We start from the raw sequence: 19,266 nt of genomic DNA, 5'->3' as shown, positions 1-19,266 counted from the left end.
CCATTCATTTATACGTTACAAGTGTATACAACCAAGATGGAAAGAAAAAATTTCCTTTAAATTCAGAATGATAGAGATGTTATTATTTGGTAAAAATTTTCTTTTATACTGAATTCTTAGAAGCTTGGGTTGTGTTCATCAATTTTCCAGTAATCACTTGGTTGACCGTCTGTTTTCTGTATTTTTATAACTATATATCCAGAAGTTTGGGAAAGTTAAGGCAGATATGATTCTGTAGCAAATGTTAATGGCTTAACCAAACCTTATATAAGTCAAGAAATTCTCCAGCCCTTTGCCTGTTATTCCAAAGTTTCCTATTTTTTTTTTTTACTGCCATGCCTCCCTCCTCCCTACAACCCTTCACTCACCAAACTGCTGCCCACTTCTGATTTTGAAGGATTTTGAACATAGAGCATATTGGGAAGTAAGACACTGAAGCATTGAAGGTGTTGAAAGTTGAGAAAATAGCAATTCCGCTTCAAAAGTAAACTCTTCTGGTTTGTTCAAGTCCATTTCAAACAGTGGCTGTGTTAGGTAACCACCTTTTTTTTTTTCTTCCAAAGAGGAGAAAAATTTTAGTGGCTAATTATCAGCAGGCATATTTTGCTGTTGTTATGTAAGACCGTTGTGTTATGTGCGCACCAACAATCTGTTTTGCACATGTCATTTGCCTGGGATCGAATCCAGCTTTTTAATCAACTGGCCAGACACTGGAAACATGAAGACTTGGAAGAGGGGAGATAGTTGCAACTTTCTGGCATTTGGGTCCTAACTCTGCCTTTGTTTTCCATCCACAGTGCTTTCCAGGTGGATATAATAATTGACATAAGACCTTCTCGAAAGGATCCTGAAGTGGTCAAAAATCTCATCTTGATCTTAAAGTGCAAAAAGTCTGTCAACTGGGTGATCAAATCCTTCGATGTTAAGGGAAACCTGAAAATTATTGTAAGTTGGTTGAGCATTTCTTTGTTTTGATGACTGGCAGTAATTTAAGCCATGTTTATATGTGTCATGTGTTATTATTATAAAGTTTCTGCCTCTTTGGACTCTCTCTAAGCTCTCTCAGGAATTTTTCACTTTGCAAAATAACCTGTTCCTTAGCTTCTCCTGGCAAGGGTGGTGGTTAAAATTATGGACCCTGGGGTTAAGACAGACCCAGATTTGAGTCCAGACTCAGCCACGTACACACTGTGACCTTGGATAAGTCCCTTAACCTCTCTGGACCTCATTTGCCTCATTTGTGAAATTCCTGAAATGCATCAGTGTGCTTTCCAGCATGGTGGGTATAAAATAATGCCTACCATTAAGCCTTTCATGATTGAGTCCTTCCTGTAAGGCCCACCCACACTCTCTACTTTTGAGATGAACACATAATGTTGGCATGTCTTTTCTAACTTCTAAGGGTGAAACACCGATGTAATAGATTCACAGTAATGGAGAGGCTAGTGGAATGACACTAGAGAAGTCACATCCTCCCACTGGCCCCTAAGCATCGGGTTTCATGAGGGAAATATGCTGAAGGGGTTTAGCTGGTTGGTATGATAAGCCAATAGCAGCTCATTCTTGAAAAGTTGAATGTTGAAATTTGGTAAAATAAGACTTTTCCAACTATGTCTGGGGAGGTACCTATTTGACTGAATATTGGAGCAAATCATAATGAAAGTTAAAGAAAAATCCCCCTTCTGATTTTTAAGAAGATAATGACCTCTTTAGCATCTCTTTTGTAGGCTCAAATTTTTATGAATTTTCTTTTTGAAAAAATTGCAGCCAGTTGTCTTTCTGTCCTTGCGTGGAATCATTTGGAGTGGGTTTCGCATTTTCCATGTATTGGGAGAGGGATGCCTTTGGTTTCGGTATTGCTCACTCGTGGTGCCTTCGTGTGATACAGCAGAGAGCGACGCCAGCGGTCCCCTAGGCAACGCCAGAGACAGCGCTCACCCGGGCGGCAGGCAAAGCCACGAGCGCACACATCTTAATTTACAGTAATTGTTTCTGGTTCCTGTGGTTTTTTTGGTTTTCTTTTCTTTTCTTTTTTTTAAACTTTGAGAGGATCCCAGTAAGCCATTGTGTGTAATGATGATACATTAATTTGGTGTGGAGCACAAAGCCCAGCCATGATTTTCTGAAGTCAGAGCTGTTTTGATCGCCTTCCCTGGCGTGGCATGAGGGGTGTGGCTGACCCGAGGTGTCTGCAGGCCTTTGCTGCCGGGCACACCAATCAAGTGTTTTTAATTTCAGAATAACAAAAAACAGGAAAGGGCATCATGCCTTGAAAGACAAAAACATGCGGTACATTTAATTCTCTGCCAGAGTTCTTGCGTAAATGTTCTTTAGGCCCTGACCCTTTCGTGGCTCTGTCTCTCCCGAGTTTGTGTGCCTGGGCCGTGGCAGTGCTGGTGTTCTCTGTGGATGTGTCCACTTCTCCTACGAATCAGGAGGGCTATGAGGTTGCTCATCCCAATGTAAGATCTGTTTATGTTTCTCTCCTTGGCCGCACTCCTGTTCCAGGCCAGTTTTGGACAGTGCATGACAACATTACTAAACAATTAGGTAATGTTTCATAATGTTCTTTTTTATTCCCCCAGTTTCATGCTTTGTGATTTCCCAATTCCCCGTCTCAGATGTGACTTCTGATTGTGCTTTGAGGGATAGTTACTTACTAATAAAAAAGTATACATTTGTGCTTAGAAAGAGGGACATAAATGGCTTACAGTGACCTTGTTCTAGTATTTCCTGTACAGACAGTATGGTACAGTGGAAAGAATCTGACTTTGGGGCCAGACAGGAGTGTACTCAAATCCCCTCTCCAATTGTCATTATTCCCAGTCAAGACTGGCTAATCCAATTGAACTCTGAGTCTGTTTCCTTACCTGTGAAATGGGTATGATAATAGTACTCATCTTGAGAGTAATGGTGAGGTTTAATGGAGTTTGTATTCATTCATTTATGCATTTAAAAAATGGATTTCATCTTTCTTTCATAAGCAACTCTTGAAAAGTTTGTCTATAGGAGCAATTAACTTCTTTAAACAAAGTGAAAACAAGAAAATTGTCTATTAAAGAATTTGGAAGGAATTTGATGGGGTGATTTAAAGAAGAGCCCCATTATGTATGGATGGTGTGCGCGTGTGTATGTGTGCACAGGGTCATGCTGTGGGCAAGAATGGGAGTACCACACTCGACTACATGGCCGTGCCAACCTCTTTAGGTCCCTTGTGGACCACGCATGACCACATTTTGGAAAAACCTCCAAAACATAAAAGAATAGATAGAGGAAATGTGTTAGAAATTTACTGTGGTAATATTTCATGTCCTCAGGACTTGAAGGTTGGCAATAGCCATTTTGTTCTTAGAAAGACATTTTTTAAATCCCAGTGGGAATATGTGCACTGTACTCTCTGTTCAGCCTTCCCTGCAGGCCCCTCCCCTCTACACCAACAGTTCCACTGCAAATGTGTGTTGGGTGGGTTGGGGGCAGGTGGAGGCACTCACATTGTACCTAGCTCATCATCCTTTGTGAAGCTGGGGTGGGAAAGGTGGCAGTGGTATTTGGAGACCCCCATGAACACTCCTATTTTGAGTAGCTACACTGAGGCCTTGGAAAAACCTGGGGACTCCCAGATATACAGGGTGAGGAGTTCACTCCTTTCTGGCAACCAACTTGCCTTCTGTTGCCCCAGGCCTTGCTGCTTTACAAATGTGTAGATAGATTTGTAGCCTTGTAAATCCCAAGGCATAATCAGTGTGAGTTGTACTGACAGCTCCTAGATCTCAAGTGGAAAGGTGTAAACAAATCCATACTGGTACAAAAAGGGCAGGTGGCCATTATGATGATAGTATTCTGGAAATACAGTATTTTCTCAGCTGTCCAACAACATGAAAGGCGGGTGATGTGGCCAAGCAATAGTGTTTAGGCGTGTCACAGCACTCCAGCCAATCAAAACGACGTGCTGCTTTGAAAGGCTGGGAAGAAGCTGTGCTTAAGAAACTGCTGTTGACTAAATGAATAAAAAGTTGTAAAACAAATTGGATTCTTCTTTACCTCATTTTGGTTTCCTTCCTTCCTTCCCTCCTCCCTTCCGTCCTTCCTTTTTAACCCTTCCTTCCCCTAAGGAGTTTTCTTTGAATCGAGTGAAAGCTAGAATATCCAAAATCTATGAAGCTGAGGGTTTGTTTGTTTTCGATGGTTACAGACCTTGGTTGAAGACTTTTGCATGCATGACGGTGACTGGCCAGTGTGGCAGTTTTTTCTCAGATAAGCACCTTGGGTAATAGAAAAACATATTTGGTGAGCTCCTTTAAGCTTAGAATTGAAAATATGTGTCCTCAGCTAATATCCTACAACCAAAAAGGCCAAGAGAACTTGGAGACTCTGAATCTTCTATGGTCTTACAGTGGGAAAAGATTAATATTTAGTCATGTTAGGGGGCAAACAGAATGGGAAACAAATGGGGAATTTAGGGAAAATGCTGTATGTATGCAGGACAAAATAATTTGGCATGGAAATTAAAGTGGTTTTTAAACAGCATGGAAATGCTGTAATCTGCATGCTGGAAGGGCATCTAGCCCTGGTGGGGCAGTTGTTGAAAATGTGCCTTCTTTGGGGTCTTCTCTGCCTCGTTCAGCTCTCTCTTCACCTGACAAGATCGCTGCAGAAGGTGATGTGGAAAATTGCCTTCCATGTCCTGGTCACTCAGAGTGACTAGGAAAGATTTTATACCCTTTCTTGGAAAGATTTCTATCATTCAGTTTTAATTTTATAACTGATTACGAAGTGAAAGCCAATTTTAAGACTGATTTGTGTTGCTGGATTAAGTAATAATTTAGAGGCACAGTAACTGATTTAATATTTAGAACATAAAACATAAACCTATTCAGTTAATAGAATCAGCAGATGAATACAATTATAGGATTGCTAAATAGATCATAAATTTTAAGTGAAATATAAACATTCTTTTTTCACCATATGGATTTTAATAGTTTACAAAGATGAGATAGTCTTCTAGTCAGTACTGAAGCAACTGAGTTGTGCCTTCTTTCATTTAAATCTAGGGTACAGGAAATAGAAACAGACACTTCTTTTGGCAATATAATATGCACATCTGTATCCTTAGTACATAATTTTAAATAAAAATAAGGGAAAGCTTGGTTTACATACATATTGGATATGTATGTGCTAATAATTTAAGTATTAACTCTGTAGTAACATACTACATATAGTTTGTATGTTGCTACTAAGCCATCACTGGATTATTTTAATCAACATAAGCAACCCAAATGTTATGATCAAACAGAATGAATAGATTTCTTTTCATCTGTTTTTAAAGATTTTTCACACAAGTATGCTTAGTCCAAGGAAAATAGGGACTAAAAGAATTGCCCTGGCTGATGTGGCTCAGTGGGTTGAGCACCAGCCTGCTCCAAAGGGTCACCATTGAGATTCCCCATGAGGGCACATGCCTGGGTTTTGGGCCAGGTCCTCAGTTGGGGGTGCACTAGAGGCAACTACACATTGATGTTTCTCTCCCTCTCTTTCTTCCTCCCTTCCCCTCTCTCTAAAAATAAATATTTTTTTAAGTTTTAAAAAGTTAAAAATAAATAAATAAATAACTTCTTCACATACAATATAGAATCTATTTGTTTCAGATATTTAATTATTCTGACTTAAACACCATTTGGACTCATAAGTGAAATTTTACTAATATCTTCAGGCTCCGAACAGTATTGGCTTTGGGAAAGAGAGTGAGAGATCCATGACAATGACTAAATCGATAAGAGATGACGTTCCTTCAACCCAAGAGAATCTGGTCAAGTGGGCTTTGGACAATGGCTATAGTCCAGTGACATCTTACACAGTGGCTCCTGTGGCTAACAGATTTCACCTTCGGCTTGAAAATAATGGTAAGTAGGATTTTTTAAAAACTGTATTAAAATCCCTCAAATGAAGCTTTCCAATGAGGAACTCTAATTTTAGCTTACATGGTCCTGTTTTTCTATTGCAAATTTTAATGATTTGTTTGACTGCTTTTTACTATAAAACTACAAGTTATCTAGAATTGTAGATCATTTTGAGGCAACTGTCTTTAATACAGATTTTTGTTATAGATCACCTTCGCTGTGATTATATTAAGGGTAAATTAGCCAGGCTTCCTCTCTCAGAGGCACCTACTGATCACTTATACCTGAGGTACATTGAAGCTGAGACTGCAGGAGAAGGATGTTAGGTTGCTGTATCTTAAACGGAAATAGGTACGAGGATTATACATGTGCTTCCACATTGTCACCCAGAGGGAATGCAGGAGTTGTTACCTCAGTTTGATGGAGCACAAAGCAGAAGCTTAACTAGTTCTGGAGGTATTCCAGAGTCTTATACTTAGAGGGACTCAAATACCAAGTTTTCTGATACCCAGACCTGTTCCTTGCCCAGTGTACCTCTACTGAGTACAGTGCCAATAGGATGAAGGTTAGGAATAGAGGCTCAAAGCCCCAGCTCTGCCGTTTATTCACTGTTTGATGGGGGAGGTTGCTTAACCTTCAAGCCTCAGGTTGTACCTCCTCAGGTTGTTCTTCCTCAGTAATGTGGGGGAACAATAAAACAGCACCTTCCTCACAGGGTTCCTGTGAAGTTTTTTGTCAAAGTACAAATTTAAAAACCCTCCAAAGCTTTGACTTGTTTTGGACCCATACAGCTGTACTATCTTTTTCAAAAAGATGGTGTTAGAGGAGAGTGAATGTCCACTGATCACCTTTTCTTCCAGCTCCCACTGAGCTGGATTGACCTCAAGCTTACATCAGTTGGCTTTGGAGAATGGTTGCAGAGAATACCGGGGAAAGGGTTTTTGTCTGTTTGTTTTTCTCTACATTGGTGACAATATGGAAAAATATGGAGTATTGATTAAATGGGAATACACTTCTCCCTTTGAAGGAATAAGTATCTAAGCAGCTTTGTTTTGTGGGGGGTGGGGGAGGGGGGTTAAGCAGCTTTCTTTTCTCCTTTAGATCTAGGTTCTTAAAAGGCCACAGTGCCCAGATACGTATTAGAATTTAGGACTCAAAAAGGAATCTGAAAATCTTTAGAGAAACACTTCTAAAGAATCTCTAGATTCAAGGGAAGTATTTCAATGGCACATGAACAAACTAATATTGTCCCACATGACATTCAAATCATAGATTGTTATAGCTTGTAGGGCTTTAGAAGTCATCTAGCCCAGTGGCTCTCAATCTAGGCTGTACATTGGAATCATGTGGGAGCTTTAGAACATGCTGATGATTAGGTACCACTCCAGAAGGTCTGATTTTTAATTGGCCTTGGGTGTAGCCTGGGCATAGGGATTTTTTTTAATGCTCCCTAAGTGATTTTAATGTGCAGCCAAATTTGAGAACCACTTGATCTCATTAAATCTCTTAATTTTAAAACTTGGGAAACTAAGGCACAAAGAAGAAAGCCACCGGCCCAAAGCCACTTAGTCAGTTAAAAACACCAGGACTAAAATTCAGGCTTCTAAACAACTCATCTTTTTCACATTACTGGTTAAGATTATGTTGCACACACCCATTCTGTACTAATTCTTTCTGTTCTTGCCTCTAACGATGATGATTGTGGACTGGCATCCAACACCCTTGATGTTTTCCTCTCTTCTGTCACCACCAGAGGAGATGAGAGATGAGGAAGTCCATACCATCCCTCCCGAGCTACTGATCCTGCGGGACTCTGGCACCCTGGACAACCCATCCATCCGGGAAAAAGGAGGCCTGAATAGAGGTTTCCCCTTTCCTTTCCTGGAGGTCCCCAGGAAAGGCCAGAAGGAAGGGGGAGAAGACGGGATCTTCCAGCCAAAGGACCCTGTCATCCCCAGCTTACGCCTGTTTCCTGATCCCAGAGAGCCTGAGGAGGTGCAAGGAAGCATGGACGTCGCCCTGTCAGTCAAATGCGACAATGAAAAGATGACTGTCGCTGTAGAAAAAGATTCTTTTCAGGTCAGTGCAGCTCCTTAAAGGAGAGAAGAGAAGGCCATTCCCTCCGCATCTTCTCTCAGTATGTGTTAGTTATTTCTCTCTAACTCTTTCACTGGTGGACTCCAGAGACTTGATACTGTTTTCTTAGTTGGATGGCTCACTTCCCCTTGGCTGTGTGATTCTCACCCAGTGTCTGCTGCGCTCAGAAGGGGGGCTTCAGATCCTTGTGTGTCAATATTTTGCTATTGGATTTCCAAGGCCAACAAACACAATCCTGTTTGAGAAGTGTGAGGGAAGGTGGGGGAGGGATGCAGGCCTCCAGCAACCTGTGCTTGGAAGGCCAGGCAAACTGTTAACTGTGTGCTGTAGAACTGCCTGTGGGCCCCTTCACATCTTCTGTGGTTGTTGTTTCAGGCCAACAGCTACTCAGGGATGGAGCTCACCCTGTTGGATCCTAACTGCAAGGCCAAGATGAATGGCACCCACTTCATTTTGGAGTCGCCCCTGAATGGCTGTGGTACTCGGCACCGGCGGTCAGCCCCTGACGGTGTGGTTTACTATAACTCTGTGAGTGTTCTCCAGAACAAAGCTTGTAGGGTGTTACCGTAAAATTGGTCTTAACGTTTCTATAAAAAAGAGGAGGGGCCTATAAACCAGGCCCAAACAAAGCCCAGTGTCAGTTTTCAACAAAATGAGCTATACTTTGCCCCTGAACGTTTTTTGTTATATTTGTTTTGTTGGTGAATCTGTGGGAATTGGGAGGCCCTGTTCTCTTGGTTGGAGCACTTGTGGCCACCTGTTCCATCTCCTGGCAACAAAAGGTTCACTGGCAAGGTAATTATGACCTGTCTCTCTGGCCAAGCTGCAGGATCAAATGGCCTGGCCCTTGCAAGGGTAAAACCCAAGCCCTTGGGCTATGAAGGAACACATCTGCACACCCGAGCCACCCAGACCCCCTGGTCTCTCTGGCCTCATCTGAGTCCTGCCAAGACATGGGAAGACTTCTCCTCATGAACAAAAGAGTCAAAAGAGAGAAATCCAGAAAGGGCAATCAAGAAATTAATATTAAGTCTCTCTGCACCTCAAAGAAAGACCATAAATTGAAGAAAGTCTCCCACTTCTGGTTACCCAGAAGAGGATTTCACAGATCCCCTGATAATCCATTGCAACTGCTAACCTGTACTTTCTGGTGAAATCACTCTTGTCAGTTCATCTAAGTAAATCCTTTCAGATTAAACCTTTTCTCACAGAGATGACACTAGGCAGTGAATGTTAAAAGAATTTGACATGATATTTTAAAAGAACTTTATAGTATTACTTTTGAAGTTCACATTATTCTGCTCTCTTAGTGCCTGCTTCACCTTTGGCCTGGGACAGAGGGGAAAGACTGCTTATTCTCTCGTTCATTCCACTGCCAGTAGATAGGTACATTGACCCACCCAGAGAAAAGACTGACGATCAGGTACTCCAGTCAGTGTGGCTCATGTGGGGACTGAATCACTTGTGAGCCCCCATTTACTGTTCCTCAGACAATCTTAGATGTTTGAGCTGAAAAGAACCCTAAGACGATCACATTCAACTTCCTTATTTCACAGGTGAGGAAATCGAACTACAGGGAGTTAAGAGACTTGTATAGGTTTGAGGATCTTGTTAATGGCAGAGCCAGGACTGGATCCAGCTCCCTGACCTCTCGTCTACTCATCTTTCCTCAACACCAAGCTGGCCCAGCTAATCTCCCTTTGTTATTAGAATAATTCATGAACCTTTGGCCTCTATGATGAGCACTCTCCTGCCAATTCCAACACTAATATTTGTTGCAGTTATCCCGTTTTTCCAGATATAATGAATATCACATTGCTGATATACTGTACTTGATTTGGAAATTTTAAACTTGTGCCTAAATTAACGCCAATAAGAGGCTATGGTAATCCATCTGTTAAATTAAAAAAAGAAAGAAAGAAACAAGGGTCATTTGCCTCAGAGGAGAAAGGTGTATGTATCAGGAGCACTGGAAACCCTCTCTTCTTACATGGACATATTATGGTGGGATTGTGATGATGAGACGTGGTGATAGTAGAGTAAGCGGTACCCTGGGTACTTGCTTCAGTTGCATCAGTACTTTCTTTTGAGGGCCTGGTAAAGAATAGAGAAGTTTTCCTACATTCTCTTCCTATTCTATTCCCTTCACTGAATATTTTAGCTATTTGTTCCAGTTATATTTGTTTGTAGTAGTTGTCAGACTTACTATGTACTTTTGTTTTGCAACATATTCAGAAACTAAACATGTAAAGCAAAAAGGCAAACAAAAAGAGAGTATGACTATCCTACATATTTGTGGAGTCATGGTCCTTCAGTGAATTTTTTTTATCTTATCCAGTACTAACATAGGAATACTCATTTTAACCAGTACCACGGAATAAAACATGATGTTCTTTTGTGCATCTGAATACCATTGAAAAAGATACTTAGGAAGAAATGGCGAAAAGATAGAGGAGTATAAAAAAAGAGATGAAGAGAGAATGGCTCAATAGTAAACAATAAGTCTTTGCTTCTACCTCAAACCAGACTTTTTACAAATCTCAGTGGATACAGATAACAAAAGATCCTTGCTTAGCCAGCTCTTACTATTTCTTAGACTTTTCTCTGTAAAGAGAAGTCTGCTAGGAGAAGCTCCCCTCCCCACTATCTAGGAAGGCCTATGGACGACCCCATTCAACCCTATTTCAGTGTCTAGTGTTTTCTCACTGTTTGAAATACTGTTTGTATTTTTTTCACAAGGGGAGATAAGTATTTTAGTTCAAGTATTAGTTCGAACATGAATTGGGCTTATTTTTATTTTTCATCTCTTCAAAGAAGAAATTCTAAGCAAACTTGGTGGAGGAGGAGTGTGTGTGTGTGTGTGAGTATGTGTGGTAAAACCAAGTGCATGTGATTTGGGGTTTTTTTGACATTGTCTGTGCTTCTTTTGCCCTTTAGATTGTGATACAGGTTCCATCCCCTGGGGATAGCAGTGGTTGGCCAGATGGTTATGAAGATTTGGAGTCAGGTGATAATGGATTTCCAGGAGATATGGATGAAGGAGATATTTCCTTCTTCAGCCGACCTGAAATTTTGGTGGTATGTGTTTGCAATAAATAGTTTGTGAAAGAATGTTGTGTTTTTGGCTAGTTATACTTAGGAATGATTTGGGAGAGGGGAATTGGGTATTAAAGGCTAAAGCTTATGAAACTACAGGACCTTCATCCTTCATTTGACTGTGATTTACCTCTGTCTTATTTTTTTCTTCCCAAGTTTAACTGCAGCCTGCGGCAGGCGGGGAATCCCAGTAGCTTCCAGGACCCGCCCAACAGAAACATCAGCTTTAACATGGAGCTGTACAACACTGACCTCTTTCTGGTGCCCTCCCCAGGGGTCTTCTCTGTGGCAGAGAATGGACACATTTATGTTGAGGTGAGATTTCAACATTAGCCTTGGCCTTTTAGTGCTACCCTGTAGTAGCTCCTGGGGTGTGAGCTAAAATACCTTTCCTGCTCCTCCTCACAGCCCTTAACCAGTTCTGGGTGAGGGCTGCACTCAGAAAATTCTTCCAGCTTGATTTCTGACCAAAGCAGAAAATTTCCAGATTTGCTACATTATCCTAAATGGAGAGTGTTTTATAGGCAAAGGTGGTTTTTTGTTTGTTTGTTTGTTTGTTTTTTAATAGGCAAAGGTTTTAAAAACACTGTCAGTGTGAATTCTGACAAAGCCTGTCCTTGCTTAGCATTTTTGGAATAGTTCAGTAGTTGCGGAGTTAACCACCTCACATCTCACCTTTTAAACTGCCCACAAGTTGGCGAAATGCTATGCACGACTGTATCTCATGAAAATTGTTTTTTTAGATCATTATTTAAATGTATCTATAAATTTATTAAAACTATTTCCTAGGTATAATGGTAATAATCATGCACAGCATAAGTCTGTAAAATACTACAAAAATATTAGGTAGTGGTGGTGATAATGAAATAACAACAGCTAACATTTATTTCAGATTGATTTTGTGCCAAACTCAGTTATAAAGAGTATAGTAAGTTACTCTTCAAAGCAATCCTGTGAGACAGGACTATTAATATCCCCATTTTATGGATAAGAAAATCGAGGCAAAAACGTGTCTAAGGTCACACAGTTACTACGTACTAGAGGTCAGAGCCAGGACTCACTCCAGAGCCCACACTGTTATCCAGTGGATACTACTATTGTTCATCCTTAACTGCCATTTGAAACAGGAGAAAGTGGAACCTCTTAGCAGTGTAAATCTCCAGGTCCACAGATGGGATTCTGGAGAAGATGACTCCCCCTATGGTCCCCAGGATGCCTGCTGGTCTTACAGGGGAGTCGCTATCTGAGGAGCTGGCTTTCGCGCTAAACTGCAAGGGGTGGTGTAGTTCACTGTGGGAGGAGTGAGAAGCTTAACAGGTCAAATGGGATACCTCTGTATATTAAAAGTAACTTCAGCACGCATATTTCTGTTTTAGAAAGACAAATAACTCTCACATTTGTACAGATTCTGGGACGGAGCCCACTGCCTCTAGACATTTTCCTGGATCTCTCCTTGTTTTTAATTCCCTGTTTTAAGTGGTCTTCTCTTTCTTCAGGTACACCTTCTTTCTCCACTGGGGAAAATAAACTGCTTTCTACATGCTGTTCCTAATCATAGATCTCCTCTAATCCAAGACCGTTGTTTTCTTCTTGCTTTTCTGACTGTGTAGGCCATATGTGCAGTTAGTCAGTGACTCCCTGTTGTGCTATGGATTTTAGAGGCTCTGCTTAACTGCAGTTTGTTCTTTTCCAAATGTGTGCCTGGTTTTGCTAATTCATGGCTTAGCTGCTTTATGCTAATCAGTGACCAGGCTTCCTCATGGAGCCAGCCCTGTGTGTTTGGTTTTTCTCCCTTTCCCCCCAGTGTAGGTCTACCTGAAACATGGGTTTGTTCGTCTATGTTGTTTTTTTATTGGTATTTTCCCATTTATGTCTTTTCATATATCATCTATGTTTTTCACAATTAAATTCTATCAAAAACATTGTCAAGTGATGAAAAAAAAATGAGCCAAATCTTTTTGCTACCATTTTAAATATTAAGTGCACTGAGGGGAATTTGGGCTGGGAGAAAACACTGTAAGTTGTTGTAAGCCACCTAAAATATGAGAGGGAATCTGTAAATATCTCGTTAACTGGGTTAGCAGCTATGCATATTCTTCGTTTCCCAGTTTGGATTCCACTGCTGATGAGAAAATGATACATTTTTTTCTTTTTTAAAAACGTTTTTAATTTTTTGTTTAGGATAAGTAAAACTTACTAAATCATTGGCTTGGCTAAAGAACTATTTCCAGGTTTTTTTCTCCTGGCCATCCTTATCATATCCCCTTCCAGAATCCTCTGTTCACCCTAGACCACAATCCCTTCGTTTAATCCAAGACATTGTCAGTTTTGCCACCTGTGGTATTGTACCACATAATGGCAGCTTCTCTTTCAGTTCATTCATCATGGGGAATTAAAAAAACTAATAATGCTGGTATTTATTGAGTAACTGCAAACTGTGCTGTTTGCATGTAATTTTCACTTTACAAATCCTCACAATAACTGTATGTAATAGGCAGCACCCCTCCATCTGTAGGGGAGGAAACTGAGGACCAGAGCTCATGCCACGAGCAGCAGAGCGCTTGGTTTCCTGGGGCTGGCCTCACTGCACAGCCGATAGCCCTTCCACCACTCATTTCCAGTCCATTTTAGAGTAAAACACTTAATAATAATAACACCGCTTGTCCTCCAAAGCAACTTTTGTGGATACCCTAGACATTCTGCCATTTCATATTTCTCTGAGATTAGAGAAAAGATGTACATTTCTTCTGTCACACATTTTTGCATTGTGGGGTTCTGAGTTCATGTTATAGTACACTTTTTAATTTAAATGAGATTTATGTAGTTTACTATCTTTTCAAGGTAAAATATCTTACTTTTCAGAAATATTGCAAAAGTAGTGACATGAATATTTACAGACTATCAAACACTACTTACTAGAAGTATTTCTTACAATGCGTTTTCCCAAGGCTACTCCTTGGGCCTGATTGAATTGACCCTGTAGCTACAGTGAAATAGTAAAGATAAAATGAACTTGTGATCAGAATATCTGGGTTTAAGCTTTGGTTTTACCCAGTATTTGCTAGATATGATTTTGACAAGTCATCCCTCTGTGTGTTGTTTTTCCTGTATTTGTAAAGTGGAGATGAAAATACTTATCTCGTAAGATTGCTCTCAGGGATTAAGCTTCAAGGCACAATGAAGTGACATGATTATAATGTTCATGTCAGTTCACTGTTGAGTGGAGTGTAGTTAACCACGAAGGCATCTTGCAAAACAGCACTGTGGACTGAAAGCCCCGTGCGATGTCTGGGAGTTCCCCTGGGTTTCTCAGATGGAAAGTGTGTTTATATCTTCATGCCTTTTGAAAGGATTCTGGGGCTCTTGGTCTATGGTTAAGGACTAACTTTATTTGTAAAGTGTTTAAGTTTATTTTGATCCTAAGTTTAGTCAAGGAATGAAGCCTGGAAGGGAGAGGCAGTTTGCACAGCAATCCACGTGTCACCAAATGGAGAGTCCAGTTTGGTCCAAGGATTTTAGCTGAGTTCAGGATGGTTGAGGTTTGAATTCTGTTTACACTTGGCCAAACACTACTTCCTGTTTCTAAAGAAAAGAACCTTAGCAAGGTTTGGATATAGCCTGTACAAACGTTTTGTAAGAGGGAAGTGTAAATGAGTCGGAAACGTTTCCAGATTAGATTTCCCTTAAAATACTGTCAGGCTTAAAGAGTGAAGGGAGTATACTTGGCAGGGCCTGGTTTGGACCTGTGAGCAGCTGGGATGCTCTGCCAGGCTCGTGATCACCACCAGATTGCACCGTAGCTGACGTGCCGCCACGGGGGTCGCTTCTGCCTGTTCCTGTGAAACAGGACTTTAGATGAGTCTATAGCTTTTCTGCAGTGTTTTGGGCTCACTCTGACTTGTAGCAGTTTGGATGTTCAGTGCTCCCTGCCTAGGTTGAATAGATTCTGCCTCTGTGTTTTTCGAGCAGCTTTGTAAAAAGAGCATGCCTTACAAATGCACTATTATGACACTAGGGGCTTTGCCTGATGGTGTTTTATTTATTTTGGAAAATCCACTTTACATATATGATATGCTTTTACTTTTATCTCCCAGAGGACTTAGGGGAGCTTGAAGAGATTTAGTCATGTTGTATTGGAATCTCCCAGGCTGGCATTTGAACTAAATAATTCACGGTCACCATCCATATCGATATGTTACTTGTATCATTATAAAGGAGACTAAATATGTATGTTGGTGAAAATACATATCTCCAACATACATATTTAGAGAAGAGATGAGAAGAAACATCTCTCATCAGAAGAACCATGTTGGTGTGTTACCCTTGCGCCTAAAGTAAAAGTGAGATGCTGACCTGTTTCTGTATTGATTGTTCTTTGTAGGTGTCTGTTACTAAGGCTGACCAGGAACTGGGATTTGCCATCCAAACGTGCTTTATCTCTCCGTATTCGAACCCTGATAGGATGTCTGATTACACCATCATTGAGAACATCTGCCCTAAAGATGAATCGGTGAAATTCTACAGCCCCAAGAGGATGCACTTCCCTGTCTCGCAAGCTGAGGTGGATAAGAAGCGATTCAGCTTTATTTTTAAGTCTGTCTTCAACACCTCACTGCTCTTTCTGCAGTGTGAGCTCACTTTATGTACCAAGAAGGAAAAGGGCCCCCAGAAGTTACCTAAGGTTAGTGGGCCTTCATCCATTCGTACTGTTACTTTGACATGTTTAGGTAAGGCAGTGTCACTTACCAGAGACGTTACTGCATGTGGAGGTTTTGGTTTGGGGACTGCCCAGCTGAAGTAATAAAGTCCCTGTTAGCAGGGAACTCAGTTTTCTGGAGTTTTAGAGAATAAATCCTGACAGGATGATTTTTTTCCATGCGTGGTAAGTAATAGTATCTTACGGATGATAAATCAGAACTGTTTTCCATTGAGGGAGAGGCTGGCTTTGTATTTGCTATCCAGATTCTGTGCAGCGCCAAAAGTATGGACAGCTGGAAGGACAAGTTCAGTGCAAGGATTAGTTTTTCCAGGTCCCACTGAGACTTGTATTGCGATTGTTTTTTGACCTTCTTTGTGTGAGTTAGAAGGGCGACTCGTCTCGGGAGGACTTTTAAAGGAAGCTAACGAATGTTTAAATTGTTCTCATTTCCACATCCGGTTTGTCATGTTCACCTCATGCACCTCCCCATGTCAAACCAGTGCTTTCTGTTGCCACAGCTGGAGTCAGAACTGTTGACCTTGCTGAAATGGCTACTGCAGGGGGATTGGAAAGGTTAATTAACTCCTTAGGCTGACCTTGTATATGAAGGGTGTCTTCCGCTGTGCTTTTGTTTCTGTGATCTGCCATAATTATGTATAATTTCATGTATGCATTTATTGTGTAGATATTTTACAATGTAAGCTTATTTCTCATCCTTTTGTAGTCACATTCCGATCAATGTCTAAAAGTCTAATAATCGAGCTGTATCATTAATAATGTATGTATGGACTTATCTCACTTAATGCATAGGTTGTAAGAGATAGATGTAGAGATAGGAGGAAAGATCATTATCAGATAGGTTACCATTGGTATGAATCTTTTGTACTATTATATTGCCCCGGGGAACCCATTTCCCTGATAATACCAAATAAAATTTTATGGCACATATGAAAATATAGCAAATCTGATCATAATCATTAGGGAGCTCAAATATATAAGGCAATTTAGACTGTGTTCTTTAGGTTGCTTTTGGGAACATTGATGCCTTCCCATCATGGCATTCACCCTCCAGTGGCCGTCAAGGTTGGGACTTGGTGGGCAGTGGTGGAGAGCCCTAGGAACCTGAAAGCTTGGCTGTGAGGCCCAGCTGTTTTCTGTGGGCAGAGGGTGACTTCTAGGAGTTGGGAACCTAGGAGGGGAGGCCTGGAGTTACTGGGGGTATTTATTGATGGCTTTGGCTACTACCTTTCACTGAGCCTGGCCTGTAGAAGCCCAACTTCACAGTGTGTTCACCTGTGAAAATTAGTCCTACTGTTTCCTTCAGAACATTCTAAGGAGAGCTCTTAGTCCCAGCGGATGACATGGGATGTTACCCTAAACCTAAAGTTGCTATTTGTACCCAAGGTAAGACACAGTGGAAAGAGCATGGGGACTGACAAGGGAGGCCTGCTGCTTATTAACAGAACTTAAAGTAAATCCCCTGACCTCTTAGAACCAGCCTTTCCTTGTCTCTAAAATTAAACTGTCAGTACCTGGCTTCCCTCCTAGGTAGAGGAGCAAATGAGATCGCATTACAGATATGACGACAGTTCACATTCATAGAGCAGTGGCTCAGGATGAGCTATTAGCACAGTCTCCCTGTTTACTGCTCACAGTTAAAATTTTCATATTTCTAGTGACTTCTGAGTGCTCTCTATGATGATAGACAGAGCCAAAGCATTTTCCAGGAAGCAGTCCCAAAGATCGTTGAGTCCAACACTGCCCTTTGCTGATGAAACTGCAGCCAGGAGAGTGCATGCAGTGTCTTGCCCAGAGTCAAGCAGTGAGTTAGTTGTAGAGTCTTAGTCCTACTTAACTGAAGTGCTAGTAGGAAAGTAAGAAAGCTTTTCCTAAAAAGCAAGTGTATTTAATAATGATGCTTCTTTACAGAAAATCCATTGTTTTCCTTGACAAGAGAGTTATTATACAAGCTGAAAAGTGTCTTTTGGATGAAGGAGAAGGAGTTGTCTGCTTATAGTATGTGTCTGACTCGCATGTTTCTTGGAGCAACAGTGACAGTACAGCTGAAAGTCTTTGCTCTGTTGTGATTGGAGGAGCTGGGAGTTAATTCACTTTGGAGGTGCCTTGCTGTAGACTTTTTAAATGGTTGATGTATTTCTTCTTAAAACAAAAGCAAACAAATGGCGATCACATTAGAGTCTCACTGAGTGATGAGCGTAGACAAGGAACCAAAGTTAATCTAAAGGAAAAGGTAATGGAATGTGATTATACTTTTTAAAAATAAGTCCCCTGGGTTTGAGCATGCTGGTTCTAAGTTTAGGGCCTAAGATTATAGCAAGAAGCAGCTGACCTCATGGCATCCACACCTGGGCATAACTCCCCTGGACTCCATTTTGCAAAATAAAAGCAGATGACCCTAGAAAGCTTCATTTTGCAAGAGTCTTTACTGGTATTAAAAAAAAATCTAACAAACTCAACAGCATGATTATCTTTTTGGACAACAAATATAAAATCTGTCACCTCGATAATGCAATACATGAAGTTTCCCACAATCATAAATCTCATATGTGAACCATTTATGTGAAGCCAACTTGGTCAAGGGCCAACATTTGTCATGCAGTCTCTTTATTTTTCACACTAAATAACAGTAAAGCCTCCAGGTGTTTTGTGGGAAGACGGGGTGGGAGATAATATTTATAAGCTGTCTAGCAATATTTGCATCTCTAACTGCAGCTGAGAATACACTGGGCCTGCTATTATATTTCCCAGATTGTTTGTGGCTCTGAAAAACCTCCTGTTTTTCTGTGGTAGCCAGCTGTGAGCTGCCTGATAAGGGGCGCAGGACAGCTGTGGGGCCTCAGCTGGCAAAGGCCCTCTGGAGTGACCCTGGCTCTGCCCTGCTCTGCTTCTCCGCAGTGTGTGCCTCCTGATGAAGCCTGCACCTCACTTGACGCCTCGACGATCTGGGCCATGATGCAGAATAAGAAGACGTTCACCAAGCCCCTTGCTGTCATCCACCACGAAGTAGAATCTCAAGGTATGTTTTGGGAGGCTCAAGCAGAAAATAGGGGTCTCAGGGCTACTTGTTAAGAAGTTCCAGTGCTGTAAGTCAAAGTCCAGTTTTATTCAAAAAGATGTATCAATGGCCAATTAGTAATTTTAGAGAAGGATTAGTTCCCGAAGAGTTTTTTTTAGTTCATTCCCCTACTGACACGTGACTCAGTGGCCAGTGATATATTCACAAATGATTTCCTTTTAAATGTTAGATCAGAGTCAGGTTTGTCCCTGTCACAGTGTCCCTCTCTCTTGCATTCAAACCTGCCTCCTCGAGTATGTACAGAAGGGTTAGAGTCCCTTCTGGCGTGCTGGAGTCTCTCAGTCTACAGCCCACGTTTCCCTGGTGCCCTGGTGACAGGCTGTTGTAAGCTTTGTCAAGATCGCATATCCCTTTGGGGAGGGCGTTATGTGTGTGAATAC

The 19,266-nt window shown here is 41.2% G+C and overlaps 1 protein-coding gene and 1 long non-coding RNA gene across 5 annotated transcripts in view; both read left to right on the top strand.

Annotated features, from left to right (window-relative positions):
- The window catches only part of TGFBR3 (transforming growth factor beta receptor 3), a 198,913-nt gene that overhangs the window by 156,173 nt on the left and 23,474 nt on the right, over positions 1–19,266 (top strand). For all 4 annotated transcript variants that reach the window (XM_036026412.1, XM_036026413.1, XM_036026411.1 and 1 more), the window contains exons 7-14: positions 798–945; positions 5,711–5,900; positions 7,651–7,976; positions 8,370–8,522; positions 10,932–11,072; positions 11,247–11,405; positions 15,472–15,771; positions 18,706–18,826. In XM_036026412.1, coding sequence (XP_035882305.1) covers positions 798–945; positions 5,711–5,900; positions 7,651–7,976; positions 8,370–8,522; positions 10,932–11,072; positions 11,247–11,405; positions 15,472–15,771; positions 18,706–18,826 — 1,538 coding nt within the window. The remainder of the gene's footprint in view (positions 1–797; positions 946–5,710; positions 5,901–7,650; positions 7,977–8,369; positions 8,523–10,931; positions 11,073–11,246; positions 11,406–15,471; positions 15,772–18,705; positions 18,827–19,266) is intronic.
- Positions 11,413–15,174, top strand: LOC118500684. The gene is made up of 2 exons (XR_004903260.1): positions 11,413–11,620; positions 11,665–15,174. It is a non-coding gene; the product is annotated as an uncharacterized LOC118500684 (long non-coding RNA).

Source organism: Phyllostomus discolor, chromosome 5 (assembly GCF_004126475.2).
Source record: "Phyllostomus discolor isolate MPI-MPIP mPhyDis1 chromosome 5, mPhyDis1.pri.v3, whole genome shotgun sequence".
Taxonomy (NCBI): Eukaryota; Metazoa; Chordata; class Mammalia; order Chiroptera; family Phyllostomidae; genus Phyllostomus; species Phyllostomus discolor.
Note: the sequence above shows the minus strand (reverse complement) of the source record. Positions and strands in the feature narration are given on the sequence as shown.